Raw genomic sequence first — 21891 nt, 5'->3', positions numbered from 1 at the left:
ACTGTATTTTAGACAGCTATTTCATATGTCATGCTTTAAAGGGTTAAATAGACAATGTCCAAGTAACATGTAACTAACTAGTTAAAGTTTGCACATAAGAAACAGCTTGATTACAGTAAGTCAATCTGAATATTTGAACACAAATAGTGCAGGAAAGTGGCCAAGCATAAAATATTGCTCCTGCATGTGAATTGCAAATTTTATTCATTCCAAAGCTGTTGAAAAAAAAAAAAAAACAACGTTCTGAGAGGCTGAATTGTTGAACGGCGAAGGTTACTGTGGGCTGCTAATAAATTGCATGTCAAAAATGTTTTGTTTCACATCAAGCCCCATAAATTACTGGAGCAAGAACTGAAAGACAAATTGGAAGAGTAACGAAAGCCAATAATATGGCTGTGGAGAAACTAATCCATTAAGACCTGAGGGACCGAGAGAGTCTCATAAGGGACCTGGAAGCTCTATCTATTGAAATGGAAATTAGGGGAGATATGAAAATGTGTCATGTCATTTTAAGAGAGAAAAGCAGAAAGCATTTTACTTCTGCCTCTTCATTTGTGTTTGTTCTGCGGTGGTGATTTATTATGACATATGTAAGACAATTTCTTATTACATGAATCAAAAAAAGGCATAGAGAAATAACAGTAAAAAGGCACTTTTAGCTTCATGCATCCTGGCTGGGAAAAGTCTACTTTCTATAGATCATAAACATTCAAACTATATCTTCGACACTGCACACACTCACTTTATCCTCTTCATGTCAGCAGTGCTGATAAACGCTGTGAATTTAAGCTCTTTTAAGACAGATTCATTCTCCTTCAGTCTGAGATTTCATTTATTTTATTCCTGGTGGCTGTTCATAACAGTTCAGATCATGTTTTTATATTTAATATATCTGTTCATTTAAATGCAAAAAAACTCATCTGATTTTATGACCATCATAAAATTATGACTCATTCTTATTCAATACATTATGCAAATGTCAGACAATTAAAAAGAATTAGTACAACATCCAAAATTAAAACATTCTAACAAAATTAGTCAGAATACTGGATGCACTGGATGTAAAATAAACCACCATCCATGATGAAAACATATCAATCACACATCTTTAGTCGTATAAACAAAATAGATCAGAGAAGCTAATCTGAATAACTATTAAAATGCATAGTCCAGTGTTAAGTTTAATACAGGTCACTTAAAAATAAAAAATTTGAGAATGAGAGTCTAACAAACTGATAAAAACATCGCAATAATCCACACATAATTAACATCTTGCATGTGAAGCCAAGTGCCAATGTAGCCCATTCCGGTCAGCAGGTAAAGAACCTTATTGCAGTGCAAACTCTGAGCTTTCTCCTGAGAAACGTTTCTGATCTCGCAAAACCCCGAAGGTATTACCCGGCTGGCGAAGGTTTACTGGCTTTACCTTAAGAAGAGAGAAAACACAGTAAGAATGTGAGTGTCCCGTATGAAGGAGAATTCCGTGGCTTAATGTTGGGTTTATTGCGTCATGCAGAACCATTTAAAATGTGCTTGGAATATAAAACATTTTAAATTGATTATGGCATTTGCATCTAAATGAAGCTGACTGTGAATGAGTCATTTGAGTAAATGATTCAACAACTCATTCTTAAAGTGCCCCTATTATGCGTTTTCAAATATGATCTTTCATGCAGTGTGTCATGTAGCTGTATGTGAACATAAACTATCTGCAAAGTTGTGAAGCCGACAGTGCACGATACATAAAGTTATTGTCTATCAAAAAAAAAGAGTCGACTCACATTTGCCTAAACGAGTCGTCAGGAATTCAAATCTTTGTCTGTTACGGTCACACGTCAGGAAGTAACAGATTTGCATAATGTCCGCCCACGTTCTACGTCGCGAACAACTTGCCCGCCCATAAATTACCATTGATTTACCTCACATGTACAATATACGGAAGACGCTGTATCCTATGCTGTGAGTAAAGCTGTTTTATATTCACTTCCAAAAGATGATGAATCTACAAAGATTGTATTTTCTAGCGATCGTTCAAAATACATAGTTGTGTATGTTATGTTGTGTAACAACCCTGCACATGTCATGCTAACCGGCTAAATCACGCTTCTGTAGTTCTGTTGTTCAGCTGTGGGTCCACTGTAGTCTGACAATTTGTGATTGATGCAGCTTGACTGTCTGTCTGTCTCATTAGTTTAAGTGATGATAAAGGATGGCGCATGAAGCGGCTTTCACACCGAATGCTGAAGCGCTGTGCTGTGAAACCCATTCGGTTTAATTGCTTCCGCCACACGAGGACGGCTTGTTTTGGTCTCGACCAAAGCGGACGCGCAGCGGAGCGCGCACGCCGCGGACAAAGTTCAAATCAGTTGTTCAAATGAACTTTTGCCGCTGCTCTGAAGGGCTGCACTGAACCCAGCGGCAGCGCAGCACTTTCCGCGTTCGGTGTAAAAGACGTTTATGCATTATACAATGTTGACGTTTACAACGTGGAGGTGTGCCCGGTTCGGTTATAAAAGCAAATTGTGAGCACTTTCCACGGTAGCCTGTGCTAACTTGTCGATCAGCCACTTCAGCCGTTTCATCATTAGACTCTGGCTGGAATTGTTATGGTAAAATCGATGCCATCTTTTCTATGTATTGACAAGTATCCAGGGCTGTCAGTCAGTTATGGCAATGGGCGTTTCGTTCTCCGACACGCTGTACGCGGTAAACCAATCATAAAGGCCTGCGCCATCTGACCAATCACAGCAGTGAGGGCTCACGGAAAGGAGGGGGTTTAGAGAGACTGATTCTTCGAACTGCTTCGCACGAGTCGTTTATGAATCATTTAGAAATGGGGTAAATTTAAATCTATTTTTGGAGAAAACTAAAATGTTTTTTGACCTTGCATACATGTAAACCTGTTTTGGGAGTCTATTAAAACAATATTAGCAACCTTTAAAATGGCATAATAGGGGCACTTTAAGTTAACACAATAAACAAGTTATACATTTATAATGGGATTCATAAACGCAAATAAATATATAATTTAGCAATGCACACCAATAAATTTGGGCAAAAAAAAAGTGTACAAATGAACAAAGAAGATATTTTTTTAAGAAGTCTTATAATCCTAGGAAATCTGTAGGCCTGTTTACACCCCATATAGAGTATTTCAGTGATTGAAAATGGTTACAAACATTTATTTTAATTACATAGAAATAAGGTTTGGGCTTCACACACTTACATTTATAAAGATATACGAATCAATATTACATTAGTTCTGCTTTTTGTCATCCAGCAACATTTCAAAAACAATATGAGTTGTTGTTTAGGTCAAAATTAAACTGAAGCCTTCAAAACTCATGTTAAATAAACCTATATACATTATTTAAAATAAAGGTGCTTCACAATGCCATAGAAAAACCTTTTTTATTTAAATGTTTTTTTGTTTTGTTTTTTTTTCTCTTTTTTTTGCATCTGAAGTCTTCATATATACTGCCGTAATAATCAATTCTCAAAAGTCTGTGGGAGACTTAATAAAATAAAACAGCAAGAGAATCAAAACCACCAGAAGACAATGACCAATAAATATAACAAACAATAGAATAAAAATGGCAAACTATTCCCATGTTTTCCACACGAAATTACGTTTTACTATCGACGGAAATCACGCCTTTTTTCACCCAATAACAAAAACACGAATCAGGGTTGCCAGGTTTTAACACAAAACCCACCCGACTGCTACTCAGAACTAGCCCAACTGCATTCCTGGGGGTAAAAAAAGAGGTAAATCCCACCCTGATAATGATGTTATTAAGTCCCTCAGCCAAGACCGAAACTAAGTGTTATATAATATCAAATACTAGTTTGTAAAATTGTTCATGGAAAAGGTTGTATTTCATTAGAACTGTAAAACAGAAACAAATCCTAGTGAGTTCAGACTTGTATTTAGAAATAATGAACAGCTGCAGGATTAACGATAATAAATGTATTTACATCCTCAACCATAAACAAGAGGATGAAAATAATGGTGATGAGCCAAAGCCTGGAAACTGGACATCACAGGGGAAATGGGCTCTGCTAAATTAAATGTAATTAAGCAGCAATCGAAGGACGCCCGCAGCAGCGTGTCATATGTAGGAAGTGGCAAAGTGAGACATCCTGGAGCCTGCTGGGGTGAATCAGCAGAGAAGGGTGAGGACAGCTGCCACCAGCCAGACTAGAGGCTCCTGAAGTGGGCACGGAAGACACGCGTGCTGTGCAAGTCTGTCACAACGGAGAAAGATTAATGATGGGGCTGCACCTAATCTCACTTACCAGCTATTCCCTGCTGACTGGAGAATGCTCCAAGTCTACAGACTACCGCTGTTTGCTCCACCTTCAGTGGCCCTTCACCACATCGCCAATCCCAGAGAAATCACGACGTCAGCGTTTAGTAAAAGCCCAAGAACCGAAAAGTTCTGATTGGAGAGACAAACCATTTTCTAACAACTCCTTGACTAGTGTATGCAATGAAATCAGAGACAGATTAAATATTTAACTTGCCATCATGGTATGGCACAGACAATAATAAAGCACTCTGCTAAATCTGTAACCAGAAATGTATAAGCCTCTGCCAAGTTTAGGATGTTCTTCTAATAAATCCCAAACAATGAACAAATGCAGCTTAGATAGACTGTATTCTCATTTTACTACACATTACCTAATTAAAAATATGGTTATTAAAAATATTTTTAAATACAGATTAAAAATAATCTAGCAAAGGTCCAGGTTAACATTAAAAAAAAATAATAATAATTTGCAATTATCTGAACCAGCTAAACAAAAACTTTTTGTTAAGTAAACTTAAAAAACATTTTTGTAAATTGAAATAAAAATAAATTTATGGTAATAAATAGAGGAAAATCTTAAAATTAGAAACATTGCCTTGGCAACTTACTGAGATAAAATACCTAAAATACTAAAATGACAAAAACTAAAATTTAAATAAATAAAAAGATAAGTAAAAATATATATAAACAACTAATAAAAATGATTAATGTGCAACTAAATTACTAACATTTTTAACTTAAATTAAAATTAAAAATGTAAAAAAAAAAAAGTTAATTCAAAATATGTATAAATACTATAACAGTTGATAAATAATACTAAAATAACACTGCTCACATGAAAATATGGTGCGTTGTATTTTCCAAAGAAAAAACAAAAAACAATTAATGATGTTAATCATTAAAGTTAAAAGCACAGCAACTTGTCATATGACGTTTAGGTCAACCATACTTTAAGAAACACTTTTCATTTAAAAAATACAGCACATAAAGTTTATTTCTATTTTTTTTTCATTTTTTTCCATTCACATTGTGTTATGGTTAAGTAGACTATTAAAAGCATTTTCGTTAATTGAAATAAAAATAAATTTATAGTAATAGATGAAAATCTTAACTAGAAATGTTGCCTTGGCAACTAATAGAGATAAACTATTAAATTACTAAAAATTATATTTAAATAAATAAAAAGCAAAGTGAAAAAATGTGAAATGCACAGCTAAACTACTAAAATTTAAACTAAAATTAATTAAATTAAAATTGAAAATGTAGATGTAAAAATAAAAGCGAATTCAAAATATGTATAAATACTATAATAGTTGATAAATAATACTAAAATAACACTGCTCACATCAAAATATGGTGCTTTGTATTTTCCAAGGAAAAACAAAACAAAAAAAACTATTATGTTAATCATTAAAATAAAAAGCACAACAACTTGTCATATGGCTTTTAGGTCAATCATACTTTAAGAAACACTTTTTATTTAAAAAAAATACAGTACATAAAGTTTATTTTTATTAAAAAAAAAAAAACAAAAAAAAAAAACACATACAAAATTTCCCATATTAGACACAGCAATGCCATGCCTTGTTTCCTCTGAGCTTGTGATGCCCTCTGTTGGCCATTTCCAAAACTGGGAAATACAAGACATGCATTTGAACAAAAGATTAAGATCCATAAATGAAAAAAAAACCCAAAACATTTTTTACAAAATGGGAAGTGAAACGATTTTCAAGTCTTCTACGCAGATATCATAATATCAGTCAGACTAGACTACCATCCTATCCACGTAGCCAAGACAATTTTTGAAAAAAGATGAACATAATTCTTATGTTCTGTAGATGACCTGCAGGCGGTAGTTATTCATACTTGTAACTGATACCTTGGTGATTCAGGAACTCAAGTAATGCAAGAGCTGAACATCAAAATATGGTGAACAATTTACAGCATTTACTTCACAGTAAATAGAGATCTAATACGAAGCAAGTACATTGATTGAACTATCCATTAAGCCTCAAATGAGGCAGAATAAGTTTGAACACATGAACACAACTCTGGTCCTCAGGAGTCATTGGGAAGTCCAAAGAGCTTGACGGTCCCTGCCTCTCGGTTGCTGTCGTATTTGCCTTCTTTATCGTCGCAGGCGTACGCCAGCAGCGGTCTCTTCGGATGCCACGCAACAGTGAAGGTCGGAGACTCGCACTGTATCTCCCAGAGCTTCTCACCTACGGCGATAACACAACAAACGTCAGTCGGACAGTAAAACACAATTCAAGCTTTCATGATCATTTCAAAATCTGTTGCTTACCCGTCTCTACTTCAGCAATGTCGATGAAATGATCCTCAGAAGCCGACGCCAGCATTTTCCCATCATGACTGAAACTGAGCGTCCGCACAGGCCAGTCTAGTCTGTTTTGGGATTAAAAATATTATGTAATATGAAAATGAGACAAAAGTGCTTGTCCGCCAACAAATCACAATCAAAGAACTCTGATCTTTGAGAAACTGAAATGACTAACACAAATGAATGACTGAATAAATTAATTAATAAAAATAAAATCGCTTCTTATAGAATGCACTTTCAGATTAGATTAATTGCATTACTTTTTCCTGTTTCACAGTGTATACATAATCATACATAATATTGTAAAATATATTATTAATATTTTTAATTAGCTTGTATTTTTGATCTAAACTTTTTTCAGACTGGTTTCAGTTTTAATCATTTTAGCTAACAATAACAACAATGTATCAACTGACCTAGCAAAGAAATTATGGAATGGAATGGAATAACAAAAAAAAAAAAAAAAAAAAAAAAAAATCCAAAATCTCTTTTTTTTTTTAAATTACAAAAGTTATGACATAAAAAGTAAAAACTATTAAATAAAAAGTTATATTTATGTCAATTTTTATTTTTTTTCAAAAGTCTAAATTAAAACATACTGTTAAAAGTATTAAAATTATGATGTAAAAAGTAAAAAATGATTAGTAGTAAATAAAAACAACTCTAAAAGTCTATTTCAAAACATCATACTTATGTCAATTTTAATTTTTTCAAAAGTCAAAGTTAAAACATACTGTGTTAAAATTATTAGAAAAATGATGACATAAAAACTAAAAAATTAAAATCTTTTGTTTGTTTTCATGACATAACTAAAACTATTAAATAAAAAGTCATACTTTTTCAGAAGTCAAAATTATAACACACTGTTAAAATTATTGGAAAAATGATGGCATAAAAAGTAGAAATAAGTAGCAAAAACTTAAAAAAAAAAAAAAAAAAAAAAAAAAAAAAAAAAATTTTACATTTCAAAAGTCTATTAAAAACAAAAAAGTGTTTATGTGTTTAAATTAAAAAAGATAAAACTATATTTAAAAAAAGGCATACTTATGTTAACTATTTCTAAATTCTAAAAATAAATAAAAAATAAAAAAGCCAAAATAAAATTCTTTATTTCAAAAAGTCTTTATGACATAAAATGAAACGCTATTAGATAACAGGTCAAAATTATGACATCCTAAGTCATAATTCTGAGATAAAATGTCAAATTGACAATATTATGTTAAACTGACCTGGAAAAGCAGCGCACACACACCAGCTCCTCCACGTCCCACAGGCTGACAAGTGCATCTGCACTTCCTGTGGCAAAATACTTGCCCGTGGGATCGAATTTAATACAGATGCAATTGGACGGATGGGCATTGATTGACTGTATGAGCTTGAGATCAGGGTAACTGAAACATAGACATAAACATAATGCGTTTTAATGAAATCACCTAAACATTTTGCACGCCTACAGCCTCTTCCAACTACAGCCAAACATACCTTAATATATTAATACAGCCGTTTCCGTTTGTCAGGAAGAACATGTCGTTGTCGTTATTCCAGGAGATCTCATTGACCTCGAACTTGAACTGCTCCTCGGCACGTGGACGGTGCGTCTTGGCATCGATGAAAGTCACAACATCATCCTTGTTGCCTACAGCAATGGTCTGACCATCAGGACTCCAACAGATGTTGATATTCTCACCTAGAAGTTGTCAGACGAAATTCAACATATGAATAACCATCATAAGAACAACAGATATGACAGATGAGGTTTAGAGCTTCACCTTTGGTGCTGACTGTGGCCATGCATTTGGTGGTCCGTACGTCCCAGATGCGGATGGTCTTGTCTCCTGATGCGGTGACGAACAGATCAGGGTTTGTGGGATGCCAGCACAGCTGATCCACACTGTCTCCATGCCCTCGATAGTTGTTCTCCTTCACCTAATACATGCAATACAGGTTAAAAATGAGCAAGATCACGCCTAATAAAGACAAATAACCACATAGAACCAACATGCTATCTAAACTGTTGTAGTTTCAGGTCGTATGGTATTACTTTAAATATAAACGAAACAACAAAACGCCTTTTAAGGCTTCTTGGAGAACATTGTATTTTTAAAAACAACAAACAAGCACTAAGTATAACTGTTGAAATGTTGTTCTAATACATAAACAATAACAACAGTCACCATATATGTAATACTTGTATATTTCAGTGTGTACTGCAGATGATGGACATGATAAACCAAACCTCACCAATCGGTCTTTTTCCAGGACAAACACGCTGGCGGTTTTGTCAAATGATCCGGACGCCAGTCGTTTTCCATCGCAGCTCCAGGCCACCGAATGCACTTTAGCACTGTGAGCCGGGAACTCTCTGCTTTTATTGTTATTCCTGAAGATCTCCTGCATCTCCTGATAGTATGAGGACGCCATGCTTGCTTCTTCTTCGCCGCGTATTTAAGCCGCATCCTTACCCGTAAGTTACTGTCCGCCACCTAGTGTACGGGAGTGACATGACATACTGAAGCCTGAGTAATAGATGGAACTTATTGCAGTCAATAATTATTAGATAAATAGTCATAGTTATGACATAATTGTCGAAATTATGAGATACTGTATCATAATTATGAAAAAAGTCGAAATTACAACAAAAAAGTACAAATTCTGAGATTTAAAGCCGAAAATAGTCAAAATGACGAGATACTATATCATAATTATGAAGAAAAAAATTTCAATTACAACATAGAAAGAAGTTCGAGATATAAAGCAAAATTAATTCTGATACAGAAAGTTATCATTTTAACATAAGTTGTCAATAATTACATCATAATTATGAGAGAAAAAGTCATATTATAATTATGGAAAAGGTCGAATTTACAAAAAAAAAAGTAAATATTTTGAGATATAATGCCAAAAATAGTCAGACTTATGACATAAATTGTCAAAATGATAAGATAGTGTATCATAAATATGAAATTTTTTTAAATTAAAACTTAGAAAGTAAAAATTTGAGATATAAAGCCAAATTATGACGCAAAAAGTCATAATTTTGACATATATTGTCAACATTGAGATAATATGTCATATTGTGAGTAAATAAACTGAAATTATGACATAAACACCAGTCTGAATTATGACAGAAATTGTCAAAATGACGACATACTTTATCATAATTATGAAGAAAAAAATTAAATTACAACATACAACGCAGTTTGAGATACAAAGCCAAATTATGATACAGATAGTCATAATTTTGACATAAATAGTCAATAATGAGATAAGTCATATTGTAAATAAACCAAAATTATGACATAAACACCAGTCAAAATTTTGACATTAAGTCATGACATAAATTATGAGATGCTACATCATAATTTTGAGAGTAAAAAGACATAGTTATGACATAAATGTCAAAATGATGAGACATTATAATTATAAAAAAAGTCAAATTTACAACAAAGTAAATATTTTGAGATATAATGCCAAAAATAGTCAGAATTCTGACACAAATTGTCAAAATGATAAGATGCTGTATCATAATTATGAAGAAAAAAATTAAATTACAACATACAACGCAGTTTGAGATACAAAGCCAAATTATGATACAGAAAGTCATCATTTTGACATAAATTGTCAATAATGAGATAAGTCATATTGTAAATAATCCAAAATGATGACATAAACACCAGTCAAAATTTTGACATTAAGTCATGACATAAATTATGAGATGCTACATCATAATTATGAGACAAAAAGTCATAGTTATGACGTAAATTGTCAAAATGATGAGATACTGTATCATAAATATTAAGAGAAAATTTTAAATTGCAACTTATAAAGTAAAAAGTTTGACATATAAAGCCAAATTATGACACAAAAAGTCATAATTTTGGTATAAATTGTCAACATTGAGATAATATGTCATATTGTGAGTAAATAAACTGAAATTATGACATAAACACCAGTCAGAATTATGGCATAAATTGTCAAAATGACGACATACTTTATCATAATTATGAAAAAAAAAATTAAATTACAACATAGAAAGAAGTTTGAGATACAAAGCCAAATTATGATACAGAAAGTCATAATTTTGACATAAATAGTCAATAATGAGATAAGTCATATTGTAAATAAACCAAAACTATATGACATAAACACCAGTCAAATTTTTGACAAAAAGTCATAATGACATAAATTATGAGATGCTACATCATAATTTTGAGAGTAAAAAGACATAGTTATGACATAAATGTCAAAATGATAAGATATTATAATTATGAAAAAAGTTGAATTAGTAAATAGTAAAGTAAATGAAGTAAATATTTTGAGATATAATGCCAAAAAATAGTCAGAAGTCTGACACAAATTGTCAAAATGATAAGATGCTGTATCATAATTATGAAGAAAAATTACAATTTAGAAAGTAAAAAGTTTGAGATATAAAGCCAAATTATGACACAAAAAGTCATAATTGTGACATAAACTGTCAACATTGAGATAATGTCATACAGTGAGTAAATAAACTGAAATTATAACATAAACACCAGTCAGAATTATGACATAAATTGTCAAAATGACGACATACTTTATCATAATTATGAAGAAAAAAAAATTACAACATACAACGCAGTTTGAGATACAAAGCCAAATTATGATGCAGAAAGTCATCATTTTGACATAAATAGCCAATAATGAGATAAGTCATATTGTAAATAAACCAAAATTATGACATAAACACCAGTCAAAATTCTGACAAAAAGTCATGAAATAAATTATGAGATGCTACATCATAATTATAAGAGAAAAAGTCATGGTTATGACGTAATTGTCAAAATGATGAGATATTATAATTATGAAACAAGTCGAATTTACAACAAAAAAGTAAATATTTTGAGATATAAAGCCAAAATAGTCAGACTTATGACATAAATTGTCAAAATGAGATACTGTATCATCATTATGAAGAAAAATGTTGAAATTACAACTTAGAAAGTAAAATGTTTGAGATATAAAGCCAAATTATGACACAAATAATCATAATTTTGACATAAATTGTCAACATTGAGATAATATGTAATATTGTAAGTACATTAACTAAAATTATGACATAAACACCAGTCAAAAGTTTGACAAAAAAGTCATAATGGCATCAATTATGACATACTACATCATAATTATGAGAGAAAAAGTCTAATTGCAACATAAAAAATAAAAATTCTAAGATATATTATAAAAAACTCATATGACAAATTGTCAAAATAGTCAGATACTATATCATAATTATGAGAGAAAAGTCAAAATTATGCAGTAAGAAGTAAATATTTTGAGACAATGTAAAAATTACAACATAATTCATAATATTGACTGTCAAATATATGAGATACTACATTAATATTTAAATAAAAAGTCGAAATTATGACAAACCATGTTAAATTATAACATACTGGGTCATAATTGACATGAATTGCCAAAATTATGAGATACTTCATAATAATTATAAGAAAAAGGGTGAAAATATGACATAAAGCAATATTGATTTCGTCAGTATTATGACATACTAAGTGATAAATATGGAACTTATGAGACAAATGTAACAATTAGGCCATAAAAAGTCATAAGTCATTTTGTTTGCTATTGGCAGTGGTTACAGTATTCAGTGTGATTTTTGGTGAAAATAATTTTGGAGCCAGTTTGACCCACACACATCACAAGTTATTAATTCTAACAGTTGCAATACACACAAAACATTCAAAAATGTACTGTCCCCATTTTGTAATCATATATGTCATATATAACAAAAAGTAAGATTTCATTGATATTTTTGACCACTGAACTAGGAATAGCCTCCATTTTCCATTTCAGAAATCTGGTCACATTTACTATACCATCTCTATTAAAAGTTAAAGCCAGTATTATATGTGTATGATTATGCTGTACTTTATAATTCAACCCGATTGTATCTCCTTCTCTTCTCTGTCAACTCCTGCCATCCCCCTCTGCACATCCAGGTTGTGTTTCTCACTGCAGATCCAGTTGCATTACCTGCTAATGCCCTCATGTATATTTCAATGCACTCTTTGTAATGTTTTGCACCTTCTTTTGTTTAACTGCACAATGTTAAACTGAACTCAAAGTCCCTGCTTACACAACAGAGACTGAATACTTAGAGAAACCGACTACTAACCAAGGGATTTTTTGTGTTCTTATTAAAAAAGAGCTTTTCAAGTTAATGAGATGTAACACTCACATGCATGAAAAACAGAAAAAAGGTACAGAAAACAGTCTGTATTTCTTCATAAGTTTATTCAGTTGTTTAAAAGGTATGTTGAAGAGGGAGATTCCGATTTAAATAAAAACAGGTACACTCAGTATAAGCTTCAAAACACACTCATTTCAAGATCACAAGTCAGATCAATCACCTCTCAGAGTTCTTATACAAAATCAAGCCTACACTCCAATAAGGCTGAAAAGGAAGAAGTGGTGCATACAGTAAGGCCAAAACACATTCCAGAAGTGGTGAGAAATCAAGGAGCAATTTAAACAAGTCTCCTACATTAAAAAAGAGTGTAAATGAGTCACGTCAACGTGGGTTATTAGAATCACTTGTGACGACAGAGTGAAAACAAGAATATATAATAAAACAATTCAGATTTTCTGACAAGTGATACATAATTGCAACCATAATTTATCGGCCGTGTCAAATATTATTGCAGTTGCCGCCCAGTTAACATAAATATATTCTAAGAACGTTTTGCTAGCATTCACATTGAGTTGTGAAAATGTTATTTTTGAATGTTCTCTTAACTTTAAATGTTCTTTGAAACAAGTAAGTAGCAAAACACAGGTGAAAATCCAACTAAAACTAAAAAAACATTTCATGAATGATGTGTACATAACGTTTTTTGTTCTAACATTTTCAGAACTTTATTAAAGACAAGATAACATTGAACATTCTATTAATGTTACTGAAAGAACATCTGTTCATAACTTTGACAGAACATTAACCAACGTTCTAAGAACATTCTCTGTTAACTGGGCAATAAGACCAGGACAACTGAGATGGCCAGAACCCTACACTGTAAAAAGTTTTCACCAGTTTCAACTTAAAAACTTAAGTTCAGCGGCTACCTTAAAATTTTAAAGTTAAATCAACTTAAGGAAAAGTCCACTTCCAGAACAAAAATTGACAGATAATCTACTCAACCCCTTGTCATCCAAGATGTTCATGTCTTTCTTTCTTCAGCTTTAAAGAAATTATGTTTTTTAAGGGATTTTGAACTTTCAAAATGGAGTTTAAATGCAGCTTCAAACGATCCCAAATGCGGTTGTACACAATTCCAACCAAGAAAGAAGGGTCTTATCTACCGAAACGATTGGTTATTTTCATTAAAAAGATACAATTTAAATACTTTTTAATGTCAAACACTCCTCTTGTCTTGCTCTCCCTGAACTCTGTGTTTTCTGACTCAAGACAGTTAGGGTATGTCGAAAAACTCCAATCATATTTTCTCCCTCAACTTTAAAAATTATTTCAAACTCATCCTACATCACTGCAGAAGTACCAACCCAGTCTTTGCAAAGTGAACGTGCAAAGAAGATCAAATACCCTTAACAAAAAAGGTAAAACAGAGATACAGGACGATTTCGAAGTTGAAGGAGAACATGAGATGTTCATGAGTTTTTCGACATACCCTAACTGTCATGAACCGGAACAAAAACAGTCCAGGGAGAGCGAAACAAGACGAGCGTTTGACATTAAAAAGTATATAAATTGTATATTTTTATGAAAATAACTGATTGTTTCACTAGATAAGACCCTTCTTCTTCGGCTGGGATCGTTTACGACCGCATTTGTGATCGTTTGAGGCCGCATTTAAAATGCATTTTGGAAGTTCAAAATCAGGGCACCATATCAGTCCATTATATGGAGAAAAATCCTGAAATGTTTGCCTCAAAAAACAATTTCTTTATGGCTGAAGAAAGAAAGACATGAACATCTTGGATGACAAGGGGTGAGCACATTATCTGTCAATTTTTGTTCTGGAAGGGGACTTCTCCTTTAAAAGTACAAAAGTAATTTCATTTTATTGTAGTGAGTTGAAATTACTTGTAGTTTAAAGTTGATTTAACTTAAAATTTTAAGGCAGCTGCTGAACTTAAGTTTTTAATTAAAACTTGTGAAAAAATTTTAAGTGTACAGTCCCATTAATATTCGTACCATTAACATGATCCACTTCGAGTCAAGAGGAGTCACAAGGCAAATATTCGCAGTTATTAAAGGCAGCCTGATCCTGCACAATATTACAATTCGCAGATGATATTGCATTGGAACAGCTCAGCATTAGTGAGCGGATCTAATCAAGACGCAACTGTTGATCAAAGCCAAACTTTTCTACAGTGCATTCATGCAGTGCAAAGTTTTGAAAATGGGTGGAAGACATGAGTGCGTAGCCCTCCATGGTTTGATGGTATTCATTTTCATAAGATCTAAGATGTACGATTTGGATCCCAAAGAGGTGAGTGTGTCTTAAGAGGTAGACAGAACAGACCACAACAGTTCCTCTTTAAGGAAAGAATCGCTTGAATGGCTTATAATTGCATCTCTTGATTAATTTGGATAGTCTAGTCCACACTTAGGACCTTTTTGTAACAGCAAAGGTGCCATGATGTGCAGTGCAGTGATTGTGTCAGGATTGTTTTACTGCTTTGCATTGAATCTGAAGTATATTCTGTGCCACCAACAGCATTTGTCAAGTAGTCCTGACCTAAACTTGGGCCCAAGGCATCAAGGTTTGACTGGTTAGCATGCAAAATGCATTTACCTATAAGGGATAGTTTGAGGGATTTGTTCTGTGAAACAAAAAAGTCTAGTGATGTTTTGGACCCCATTGACTTTCATTGTGTGGAGAAAAAACGCTGAGACAGTTTGCTTAAATTCTGCTGCTAGTGGCACAGAAATCACACTCTTCATCATTAAAGTTTCCTTGCTTGCATTCTTAGGGAAAATTGACTCAGATGTTGAATCTATGAATCCAAGATGAATCTAATATCAACTACTGTGCAGAATGAATCTGAAGCGTTTGATGTCTCTAATGTCTAAACACCCTGTGTTTATTGGTACAGTACATTTACACTGAAAGGAAAAACGTGTTGTCCGGTAAAAGTTTTTCTTTTTTTCAAGCTGCAAATGATGAAATGATCTTTCTATATTTATTTTAAATATGAACGGTTGGTTTTGAATTTGGAATAAACAAATTTAGAAAGCATGGTTTTGTGCAAATAATGCAGCTGTCCTTGCAGCGCCGCTTGCCGTTAACACTCGGCATCTGTGCTACCGTTTGCTGCATTGGGGCTTTGTGCAGAGGAGCTGATGGTAGTTTGCAGGTCATCGCTTGCATCCGTATGGCCGATCCCGTTGGGCCCTGCCCACTTCTCTGGATTGCCATCCTTCATTTCACTGATAAGAAAAGTTTAAGCAAAAACGGATAACAATTTAATCCAGATCGTAATATTAAATATGAGGTTAACTTTTGGCAAAATAAGTAACAATCTTAAAGAAGACGTCCACTACCAAAACAAAGATTTACATATAATGTACTCATCCCCTTGTCATCCAAGATGTTTGTGTCTTTCTTTCTTCAGTCATAAAGAAATTCTGTTTTTTGAGGAAAACATTTCAGGATTTTTCTCCATATAATGGACTGATATGGTGCCCCAATTTTGAACTTCCAAAATGCAGTTTAAATGCGGCTTCAAATGATCCCAAATGCAGTTGTAAACAATCCCAGCAGAGGAAGAAGGGTCTTATCTAGCGAAACGGTTATTTTCATAAAAAAAAAATATATATATATACAATTTAAATACTTTTTAATCTTAAACGCTTGTCTTGTCTTGCTCTCCCTGAACTCTGTGTATTCTGACTCAAGACAGTTAAGGTATGTCGGAAAACAGCAATCGTATTTCCTCCCTCAACTTCAAAAATCATTTCAAAATCATCCTACATTGTTGCAGAAGTACCGACCCAGTCTTTGCAAAGTGAAAATGGTAAAACAGCGAAATAGGACGATTTTGAAGTTGAGGGAGAACATGAGCTGGGAGTTTTTTGACATACCCTAACTGTCATGAACCGGAAAAAACAGTTCAGGCAGATTACGACAAGACGAGCGTTTGACATTAAAAAGTATATAAATTTTATTATTTTTATGAAAATAACCGATCGTTACGCTAGATAAGACCCTTCTTTCTCGGCTGGGATCGTTTACAACCGCATTTGGGATTGTTTGAAGCCGCATTTAAAGAGAAAGATTTGGAGAAATTTAGCATTTTATCACTTTGCAGTGAATCAGTGTTCATTTTGACAGCAAATTTTGATTAAAATGCCACTTAGTTTATCTGAATTGTTTTATTCTTTCTAGTCTAGTTTTACTCAACTAAACATACTTTAGTCAAGTAAATCTACAGTAAATTTAGCTGGCTAAAATCTAATAGGTTTAGTTACAATGTAATACATTTATTTAGCATTTCTCTAAAATTATCAAACTCATTGTATAGGTTTGATATTAGGGTTTTATCATGATAGACACAGATTTAACTGCTGTGACCAATGGTTATATAGCCTAATTATGCATTCTTTATGAACACTTGTTTACCATAATCTACATTCTTTCAAGCAGACATAATTATTTATAGAAATACATTTAGATTTATTAGGGCTACTAAAGGGATTTAGTCGAGGGCAGAGAGTGATTTTCAGTCTTTCTTTTGTTGCTTGATTAACATCAATGCCACAGACAATAGCAACTATATTAGGCTGCTGTCCCTTTAAAATCGAATGCACTGATGCATGTCTGATAATCTCCCAACTGTTTATGTTTACATAAGACGTAACTGGGTGTATTTATGTGAATACTCATCAAAACTGACAATTCGCCATCATTTTGTGTGTATCTCTCTGTTCATGCGACGCGAAAGAGTACTAGTATGCTGTGTGAGAGGCGCTGCTTCGGTTTGTGCACTCAAAAAAATGGACTGAATTGAGTTTTATGAGACGTGCATGCAAATGTTTGCCAGTTTATATCTTGCTGGATAGATCAATAGGCTATGATACAGTTCAAATGTGTGCTTCTAACCTCCTAATCACGCAGCAGATTCATTCTGAATAAATCTCTTCCCAGATCGTCCCTCCCTAACATTTTCATCTTGTTTTTATTTGTCAATGAAAATGTCAGTAGATTTCTGTCATAGTTTTTGTCATTCAAAATGAGTTTTTGTTTCTTTAATGTCATTTTCTTGGGTGAAAAAAAAATTATGACAAATTATTTGTCAACGAAATTAACACTGCAGTTAACTGATTGCCGTCAGAATGAGAGTCCAAACAGCTGATAAAAACATCACAACAGTAATCCACACCACAACAGTCCATCAGTTAATGTTTTGAGAAGTGAAAAGCAGCCTGTTTGTAAGAAACAAATCCACTACTAAGATGTTTTAACTTTAAACCATTGCTTCTGGCTAAAATACAAGTCTATAATCCATAATATTGGTTTCTCCAGTGAAAAAGTTGTGTCGTCTGAATCGGGGGGAAATATGCACAGATCAAACTCTGTTTACAAGCAAAAACATATGTTCTAAACAAATATGTTGATGGACTGATATTTTGTCCAGAAGTGATGGTTTAAAGTTAAAATGATGGATTTGTTTCTTACAAACATCCAACTCTTCACTTCACAAGATGTGGATTATTTGTTGATTATTGTGATGTTTTTATTAGTTGTTAAGGCTCTTATTCTGACGGCACCCATTCACTGCAGAGGATCCATTGGTGAGCAAGTGATGTAATGCTGAATTTCTCCAAATCTGTTCTGATGAAGAAACAAACTCATTTATATCTTGGATGGGGTGAGAGTGAGTACATGTTCAGTAAGTTTTCATTTTTTGGGTGAACTATTCCTTTAACGGATTTACTGTGGTTCACTGCTGAACAAACAAGTAGTGTAGTGTAACCTTACCCTGAACAGCACCCGTTGGTCACTGGCTCAGCCGGCTCTTTCTCAGAGAGAGATCTGCAGACGCTGTCTGTCTGAGCCGCTCCTTTGGACTCCATGCCAGAGTCTGAGCTCTGTCGAGCCACGGCTGGCTCTCGGCCCGAGTCTGAGCTGGTTCTTGATCCGCGCTCACTGCCCGACAGAGAGCTGGTGCCCGGCCCTTCTGTGTCTTTGCCAGAGTCAGAACTGTGTCGGCCGTTCAGGCTGTTTGATGAGGAAACTTTACTGAGCTGCCCATCATCTGCAGAGCAACAGATTAAAGATTCTCATTAATTGCTCCAGTTACGCAGGATGCTTAGGGTATTTTCAATAATATTTAATGCAATTTTGTCCAATGCTCAAATCTCGGACTAGCAATAGAAATATAGTAGAACATAATATAATAGAAATTCCTTTCAATAGTAAATACATAATAAATATATGCATTTAACTATATTGTATGTGCTTGAAGTATAGAGTTTATCTTCTTGCCTTCTTTGTCCGGATCACAGGCCTGTTTGCGTCTTCTCCTCAGAATTACTTCCAGTTCACTGTCCTTTTTAGCATGAACTACTTCCTGGAAACCACGACTGGGACTCTTCTTTACCGTCTCCTATAGATTCAGGGAGAAAACAGATTTTCATGAATTAAGTTGCTAAGTTCTAAGGTCAATTTGGCATTTTCTGAGCAAAGGGTACTTTGGTATACTACACATTTATTTGTACAACCATTACTGGACAGATTATCATCATCACTGAACTATTTTTTGTAAACAAACAGAAGATGGATATATTTCTGTAATCTGTGAATCAATAGCTGGACTCATAATCAAAATCAGGTGATTTAATGGCATGCAGCTGTTAATCAGAAAACCTACCAGAATGCCTTTCAGCTCTTCCATTGCACTTTCCTGGTGCTTTTCCTCCACCGCTGCTGCCGCTGCTGCTGCTGCCACTGGGCTCGGCTGCTGTGGATCAAGAACAATACAAATTTACATTATATGATCAAAAAAAATATTTCACAAATACCATGATATATCAGCGCTGTTATTGTTAACTAAAACTATAAAAAATATTTTGGTAGTTTAAATTTAAGATAAAATAATACATACATTTCGAATCAAAAACTTAAAAAACTTAAGAAGAAAAGTTGCCTTGTCAAGTAACGGAAATAAATAGAACTGAATGAGAATTTATTTTACATTCAAATTCTGTTTCTGAAGTTGATAATTTACAAAAGATTTATATTTCAAATTAAAGCTGTTCTTTTGAGCTCTCTATTCATCAAATTTCTATTCAATCAACACTGATAATAATAATAAATGTTTCTTCAGCAGCAAATCATCACATTATAATGAAAATGATTCGGTAATTGAAATAAAGCTGAAATAATAAAAAAAAAAAAAAAAAAAAAAAAAAAAAAAAATTACAACAAAAATGAGAAATGTTGCCTTGTCAAGTAACTGAAATATGTTGTATTCAAGCTGTTGTAAAATTACTAAAATTATAAATAAAAATAAATTAAAAGCTAAATAGAAATATTAAAAGAAGCATATAAGAAACTAAAATTAAAATATTAAAAAGTAATTCAAAACATTATCAATAGGGATGCACGATATTGAATTTTGCCGATATCCGGTATGCCGATATTTTTCATACCGATATATTTCTTTTTGTTTGGAACCAAGTCTCTCCTGTTTAAAAATTATAAGCAAAATATTTTGAATTTTGGGTAGTTCTTAACAAGAACTTTTTTGTTAGAATTAGATAACAATAATGAAGTTCTTTTATAATGACAGTACATTGAAGCTTTGAAAATAACTATACAAAATACAATATCAACCGCTGGATTTTCTTCCCCAGAAAGATGCAGTGGTAACCTTAACGTTTTATTTCAGGATTTAATATTTGTAGATGGTCTAAAGCAAAAATCTTTTACAGCTCATAATTTGTTTAAAAATGTAACATATTAAACATTAATCAATAAATCAGTATATATAAAATTATTTAATTTACAAGTGTCATGTTTGTGATTTATTTATTTATTTTTTATTCATATGAGATACAGCTTCTGATCTCTAAATCAAAACATACTCATGATTTTATGACATCAGCAGCGATGCAGTGATCCAAAACAGGCAAAACTGCTTTAAGTATGAGCCACACTGCTGATGTATCTATTCGCTAGCACACCCTGAGCACGTGAGTTAACGTATTCCTTTATCGGCAAGACATATCGACATAATTTTTCATATCGGGCCGATGCCGATATTAACATTTAAAGCCATTATCAGGTAATTCCGATATCAGTCTGATTATATTGTGCATCCCTAATTATTAAATACTATAAAATTATACAATTAATACTAAATAACATTGGCGATACCAAAACATGATCATCAAAATATTACTAACATTAAACATTACAGAAACTTGTGAACTGCTGACAAGCAGCTACAGTGGGTGGTGTTTTTAAGTTTATGTCTGAAAGCCAAAAACAAAAGACAATCTGCCTATGTAGCGTATTGGGAAGCAGGAAATCTCTAGAGTCAGGACTATAGCTATTGATCAGAAATTATACAGCCCCTTTGAGCCACAGGATAATCTTGGTAGCTTTGCCCGTCAATAACTTAAACAAGATGGATCCACTCTCAGCCTATCAGCTGTCTATACTCAAAATGCGTTAATGAGCCGACCCATCCTCAGGGAGGATGATCAAATGCTATGAACCATTTCTGCAGGGTCTTTATATTGACAAAATGCTGCTGAGTTGTAAAACACAGGATTTGTTTGATTGTAACGGAGCTGTCTGAGCAGTTTAACACTGGTGAAGGAGGAATGATGATCTGGTGTGATAACTGTTGTTAAACAATATGTGTGATTTGAACATACCTTTGTGCCAAATCTCTGTGATGATGAGGTCAGCAGATGATTTTACAGAGTAGAGAAACAAAGCAGAACATCAATTAGTTCACACAGAATACACAATATATATTTATAACCAACGTAAGAATGTTAGAGTGTGTTATAGGTGCAGCATTTAGAACAAAATGAGAATTCTTTTAAAATTCTAATTCAGTTACACATGCAGAAGTGTTATTTAAATTTAAAAAACAGGAATTAAATTGGAAATTAGAATGACTGAAATTCCAATTAACTGAATGGTAGATCTTTAATTTTACTTTTTAATATTATGCTTATTTCTGCTAAATTAATTTCCTGTT

General features: G+C 33.1%; 2 protein-coding genes across 3 annotated transcripts in view; both read right to left on the bottom strand.

Annotated features, from left to right (window-relative positions):
• Positions 1-5760: 5760 nt before the first annotated feature.
• thoc3 (THO complex 3) lies at positions 5761-9117 on the bottom strand. Its single transcript, XM_051127800.1, is given in 7 exon segments — positions 5761-6535; positions 6619-6719; positions 7884-8045; positions 8137-8341; positions 8424-8580; positions 8896-9080; positions 9083-9117. Coding segments are annotated over 7 exon segments (1002 nt in total). The 5' UTR covers positions 9111-9117; the 3' UTR covers positions 5761-6371.
• Positions 9118-12931: 3814 nt separating this feature from the next.
• Positions 12932-21891, bottom strand: part of shtn3 (shootin 3) — a 28084-nt gene continuing 19124 nt past the window's right edge. For both annotated transcript variants that reach the window (XM_051127798.1, XM_051127799.1), the window contains exons 14-18: positions 21560-21574; positions 19546-19635; positions 19161-19281; positions 18654-18930; positions 12932-16102 (exon numbers count right to left, since the gene is read on the bottom strand). In XM_051127798.1, coding sequence (XP_050983755.1) covers positions 15958-16102; positions 18654-18930; positions 19161-19281; positions 19546-19635; positions 21560-21574 — 648 coding nt within the window. In that variant the 3' untranslated portion in view covers positions 12932-15957. The remainder of the gene's footprint in view (positions 16103-18653; positions 18931-19160; positions 19282-19545; positions 19636-21559; positions 21575-21891) is intronic.

This window comes from Labeo rohita, chromosome 14 (genome assembly GCF_022985175.1).
Source record: "Labeo rohita strain BAU-BD-2019 chromosome 14, IGBB_LRoh.1.0, whole genome shotgun sequence".
In the NCBI taxonomy this organism is placed as follows: Eukaryota; Metazoa; Chordata; class Actinopteri; order Cypriniformes; family Cyprinidae; genus Labeo; species Labeo rohita.
The sequence above is the reverse complement of the archived record's forward strand: the minus strand, read 5'-3'. Positions and strand labels throughout refer to the sequence as shown.